This window comes from Mesoplodon bidens, assembly GCF_964165515.1.
Source record: "Mesoplodon bidens genome assembly, chromosome: 13".
Taxonomy (NCBI): domain Eukaryota; kingdom Metazoa; phylum Chordata; class Mammalia; order Artiodactyla; family Ziphiidae; genus Mesoplodon; species Mesoplodon bidens.
In genome coordinates, this window is record NC_138169.1 from 87,701,543 (window position 1) to 87,707,409 (window position 5,867).

The 5,867-nt window shown below is 47.6% G+C and overlaps 1 protein-coding gene across 1 annotated transcript; it reads right to left on the reverse strand.

The window, feature by feature from the left end:
- Nucleotides 1–931: 931 nt before the first annotated feature.
- LOC308627131 (RNA-binding motif protein, X-linked 2-like) lies at nt 932–2,659 on the reverse strand. Its single transcript, XM_081252897.1, has 2 exons — nt 2,155–2,659; nt 932–1,688 (listed from the first exon to the last, which is right to left on the reverse strand). Exons 1-2 carry the CDS (start codon nt 2,633–2,635, stop codon nt 1,186–1,188), a joined length of 984 nt encoding a protein of 327 aa, XP_081109023.1. The 5' UTR covers nt 2,636–2,659; the 3' UTR covers nt 932–1,185.
- Nucleotides 2,660–5,867: the final 3,208 nt, after the last annotated feature.

Sequence of the window (5,867 nt, forward strand, 5' to 3'; positions counted from 1 at the left end):
CTCACTCCCTGCAGACCTTTGATGTGCCGCTGGTCTGGGTGCCCTGCGTGTATCACATGAGTTTCTCTCTGGTTGACGCCTCCACTCAGAGTATCCCAATTCCTCATCCTCCACCCAGACTCAACGTGGCTGTCCCCCGAGAGACCTCCCCACCACCCCCAGGCCCCTCCACCTGCTGGGCTGTCTCTACTGGACTCGCAATGCCAACGTGATAACCTACAATAAGCCACCAGCTCACGGCACATTTTTCAAGAGTCCCTTATCTTCACTGACCCTCATATGAGCTTTATTTCAGTACATGATGAGAGCATTTTAAAATTTAATTTTACTCTTTTCTTCCCTGTTGCATTAATTTGGACTTAATATCCTTTGACCTCTCTTTGCTCTTTGAAAGTTTCCTGTCCTAAACTTTCTGCTATGTTTAAAGCGACACATGTTTGCTCTCTGGTTTTTAATACTGTTTTTACTTCTGCGTCACTGATCCTGAGAAGGCCAAACTGTGTTTATAATGAGCACTCTTCTCTTCTAAACACAGTCTTTTTATATTTCACTTGAAGTTCAAATTGCTTTAACAAGTCTACTGTCCTGCAAATCCGCTGGACTCAAAAGGCCAGGCAGAAAGCTCATGATTACGTTTGACGGCTCATACAGGTGTGGTTCATGGTGCCCAAAATAATTACAATAGTAACATCAAAGATCACTGACCACAGATCACTGCAACAAATATAATAATAACAAAGTTTGAGATATTGTGAGAATTACCAAGATGTGACACAGAGACATGAATCAAGCAAACGGTGTTAGAAGAACGGCAACAATAGACTTACTCGCTCAATGCAGAGTTGCCACAAACTTTCAATTTGTAAAAAATGCAGTATCTGTGAAACACAATAAAGTGAAGCAGAATTAAATAAGTGAAGCGGGGCTTCCCTGGTGGCGCAGTGGTTGAGAGTCCGCCTGCCGATGCAGGGGACGCGGGTTCGTGCCCCGGTCCGGGAGAATCCCACATGACGCGGAGCAGCTGGGCCCGTGAGCCATGGCCGCTGAGCCTGCGCGTCCGGAGCCTGTGCTCTGCAACGGGAGAGGCCACAACAGTGAGAGGCCCACGTACAGAAAAAAACAAAAAAACAAAAAAACAACACAGTTCATTTCCGATTCTACCATGCAGCTGAACAGGCTGTGGCTTCAGTGATGCCTGTGGTCACTAGGATTCGAGGACTCCCGGTCCCGGGAGTGCCGGGCCCTTTTATGCCTGTGGGACTGATCTTGACTCCTACTTCTACTTCTGTGGCTACGCCCCTCAGAGCGTCCACTGTGCCGGCTGCGATGTGCGTGTGAGCTTCGACCTCTGTCTCTCTCTCTGTTCTTGTCTCCTCTCTCTTCCCTCCTGCCTGATGACTTGTGTTCGTGCTTGGGCTTCTCCTTCCTCGGCTCCCTCTCTCGGTCCTCTGCGCCACCACGGCAGGCCGTCCTGATCTCAGGGGAGCTGGGGCGGGGCTTCCACACCTCCCTGGACTCTGGCTTCTGACCCCTCTCTGAGTTCTTGCCACTGTGCTTTTTAGAGCCAGGGTCATCCTTTTCCTTTATCATCTTGCTTCTGGGCGATGAAGAGGAGGCTGGCGGCTCTGCCTGTACCTCCTGGTCAGTCTTCTCTGTTTCTTTCTTTCTTTTCTTTTTTTCTTTTCTGTCTGGAGGAAAAGAAGGGAAAAATAAGAAAAGGAAGATGGAAAAGATGGAGGACATGCAAAAGGAAAGCATCCTTGGCAGCAGCGTGAAGCACTCACAGTCTCCACTTCCAGAAAAGTGCCTCCGAGAAGCCAGGCTGGATGTCTGCCACCCTTGATATGTCGAGCTGCTGTATAAGGCAACTCCCACTCTTAATTACCTCTTTAAAGACCCTACCTCCAAATACAGTCACGTTCTGAGTTACTGGGTGGGGGGGGCGCGGTTAGGACTTCAACATATGTATTTTGGTGGGCAGAATTCAGCCCACACCATGAGCCTTCTGCTGATACCTCTCCGTTCCCAGTTAAAGCAAGCTTCCCCACACCTTTCCCCTCCACACTTAAGAGCTGATTACCAACTCTCAGTGAATGCTAAGGAGAGCAAACACTAAGCCTACCCAGAATCTTCTCCTGGGCCTTAATGCTTTACCTTTTTTGGGTTTTCTGGTGGGTTTGCCGTCTTCAGAGCCCTCAGATGAACTCAGTGAGGGAGTGTGAGCCCCGCAGCCCCTCTCCTGCAGCTGTCTGGTCACATCATCCATTTCTTCTGAGTCCTTAGGAGCCCGATAGTTAGACACATGATCCACTCGGATAGTTCTTCCTTTGATCTTGATCCCATTAAAATTGTCAACAGCCAGAATTGTGCTCCTCTGGTCTTCATAGCAGAGGAAACAGAATCCTTTGGATTTCCCAGTCTTCTTGTCCCGTACCAAATTAATGTTAACAATTTCGCCATATTGTGAGAACACACAGATGATGTCCCCTTCAGTCAGCTCATAAGGAAGCCCTCCCGAGAAGATCCAGGCGCTGTCCTTGTACTCGGAGTGCCAAGACACCTTCTCTGATACCCCCAGCCGGACATCACGCTCATTCAGCTCGTTGATCAGCTTAACTTTAGTTAAAGGGTTCATTTCTGCGGGTTCACGCTCAGAAGCTAGGAACCGACTTCATGCTCGGAACCTAGGAAACGACGTCACGCTCAGAACCTAGGAAGCGACTTCCGGGAGAAGCCTTAAGACGCATGCGCAGCCCCGGCGCCGCGCGCCCATTGGTCTCCGCCGGAGCTTGCGCCGTCAGTGAGTTTACTCTTAAGGGGGCAGTTGTGCAAAAAGGTTCAGGACTCCATGGCAGCCCCAGGACCCTGAGCTCAGCTTTGTCACGTGTGTCTGCAGGTGGCCCTGGGAGCTCCAGCAGCACCCTGCACCCACGCAACACCGGCACCTCAGGCGTCTACACCAGCAATGCTGGAGACAACCCCGACTCCGGGTTCAGGAACTGGAAGAAGCCCCCTCATGGTAGCTGGAAACATCTGCTGCAATGTCAATAGATTGGGAACTTCATTAAGGTACCAGGTGATCAAGTTTCTCGACAACTCACGTCAACAAAAAGAGGACAAAAGAGCCAGTTGTCACATGTCCTAATGGACCTGTTGTTAACATTCAAGAGACATTACTTGGAAAGTTCGAGGTACATTCACAGAAAAGGGTTCGGCATGGAGCTGGGAGTCCCAGCTTAGTAAGAGACGCACGCCCAGTGAAATCATGCGTTTAGTGTAAAACACCTGGTGTCATGTGCAGTCTTTTCCATACTTGTGCTTCTTTATGTAATTGTAATGATCACAGGCATCTGATCTTAGCTTCTGAACTGGACCTTAGTAAGGTCCCATGTTAACATAGAACTTTATAACAAGTATTCTTACTGGTTGCAATAATAATCAGTGGAAATAGTTTTAACTGTTCTTCTAATAGTGAACATTTTGATTGATTTCAAGTTGCTGTTGTTAAAAATGATATTCTTTTTTAAAATTGAAATACAGTTGATTTACAATATTTTGTTAGTTTCAGGTGTACAGCATAGTGATTCAGTTTTTTATATATTTTTTTTTCAGATTTTTTTCCATTATAGGTTATTATAAGCTGTCGAACATAGTTCCCTGTGCTATATAGTAGGTCCTTGTTGCTTATCTATTTTATGTACTGTAGCTTGTATCCATTAATCCCATACTCCTAATTTATTTCCCTCCCCTTTCCCCTTTGGTAGCCATAGGTTTGTTTTCTATATCTGTGAGTCTGTTTGTGTTTTGCATATAGATTCAGTTGTATTATAAAAATGATATCGTTAAGAACATTTGTACACATTTTGGACGGTATGCAAATTATGAAACTGTTTTTCACAAGGTGGTCCCAAGTAACATTTTTGCCACCTTGGGGCAAAATGATTAGGGTCATTCCTGATGTTGTTTTTAACGAACTTCCTGGGTTTTCATTATTAAAGTGAAAAAAAGAATTCCTTGGCAGAAGAAATAAAAATCAAGGGGGTTATAAAAAGGAAGGCATCCTAATTACATCATAAATCTTCCTCGGCTCTCTGCCGGTTAGAGAGATGCTAAGACTAATCAGGTCTTTTGTTCTGCACAGATATTTTCTTGAGGCCTTGGGCCACATTCATAATCTCTCCCACTTGGCAGAAAGCAGCTGAGACCTCAGGGAAAGAATGTTTCATTAGGGCTGGAAAAGGGTCACCTCTTCGGAGGTTACAATAGACCAGGTAATCGAGCAAGTTTAAGGATTAGAGGCCACCTACACAGAATTTTTCAGTGGGAAAATGAGAAAGCAAGAGAGGAGGCGAAGGAAAAAGAGACGCACAAAGAGGTTTAAGAGATCAAATAGTGTGCTTTTTTTTTTTTTAGTAGTTAATTCTTTTTTTTAAACATCTTTATTGGAGTATAATTGCTTTACAATGGTGTGTTAGTTTCTGCTTTATAACAAAGTGAATCAGTTATACATATACATATGTCCCCATATCTCTTCCCTCTTGTGTCTCCCTCCCTCCCACCCTCCCTATCCCACTCCTCTAGGTGGTCACAAAGCACCAAGCTGATCTCCCTGTGCTATGTGGCTGCTTCCCACTAGCTATCTATTTTACATTTGGTAGTGTATATATGTCCATGCCACTCTCTCACTTTGTCCCAGCTTACCCTTCCCCCTCCCCATATCCTCAAGTCCATGTTCTAGTAGGTCTGTGTCTTTATTCCCGTCTTACCCCTAGGTTCTTCATGACTTTTTTTTTTTCTCTTAGATTCCATATATATGTGTTAGCATACGGTATTTGTTTTTCTCTTTCTGACTTACTTCACTCTGTATGACAGACTCCAGGTCCATCCACCTCACTACAAATAACTCAATTTCATTTCTTTTTATGGCTGAGTAATAGTCCATTTTATGTATGTGCCACATCTTCTTTATCCATTCATCCGATGATGGACAGTTAGGTTTCTTCCACGTCCTGGCTGTTGTAAGTAGAGCTGCAATGAACATTTTGGTACATGACTCTTTTTGAATTATGGTCAATATACTTTTAACAATTTGTTTTTCCTTGGATAAGTCAGGCTAAGGATACAGCAGTCACTTCTCTGGGCAAAGTTAGGTTCATAGAAGAGACAGACTGATGTAGAAAAGTTAGAATATAGGGTGTTAAGTCCTTTTACAGGGTAGGCGCTGGGCACGATGACAACCTTGGTTGGCGACCCTGGCCGGTCCTGAGGGTCCAGCAGGAGAGGCTCCCACAGGTGAGGTCTGAAGACCAGGAGCTGGCAGGCAGGAGTGGATGTTTGGGCCCCGGGGACCAGGGAAGGATATGGTGTGTGGTGAGCCCTGAGTCAGGAGGGGCACACAGAGGCAGGTGGCGAAGACCTCGGAGGCTGACGGCGCAAGCAGAGGAGGGCTGGGCTTGCATTTTAGAGATACGGTTCCCGATGTACGTTCGGGGAGGGAGGGCTAAGCCGGGGGCTGGAAAGGGGCTCGTGGGGCGGGAGGAGGCCCCGTGTGTGCATGTTCTCCCCCCAGGGCTCATTCTAACTCCAGGAAGGGGGCCGGGCTCCGCGCCCTTCCATCCTGCCTCTGCCCGCGGCGGGATGACGGGCCCCCTGCTTGCCTGCTTTCCCAGGGGCGGGGCCCGGCGGCGGGCCCCCTCCGCCCCCAGTGGATCGGGATGAGCGCCTGCGGGTTCGTCCTTGGCGCTTGCTTGGCTGCAGCTGGTGAGCCTTGCCAGACAGGCGTCCTGCCGCCGCGGGGACACTTTGCTAGGTCCTTCGTCTGGGAGCTGGGCACGCTCTCCTCTGGGAGCTTCTCGTCTGTGCCTGGA

Excerpts from the sequence above, each read along its gene's own strand:
- LOC308627131 (XM_081252897.1), bottom strand. The coding sequence starts at position 2,635 with ATGAACCCTTTAACTAAAGTTAAGCTGATCAACGAGCTGAATGAGCGT. Across the intron at positions 1,689-2,154 it reads CACCAGAAAACCCAAAAAAG|ACAGAAAAGAAAAAAAGAAA; the intron begins GTAAAGCATTAA and ends CTTTTCCTCCAG.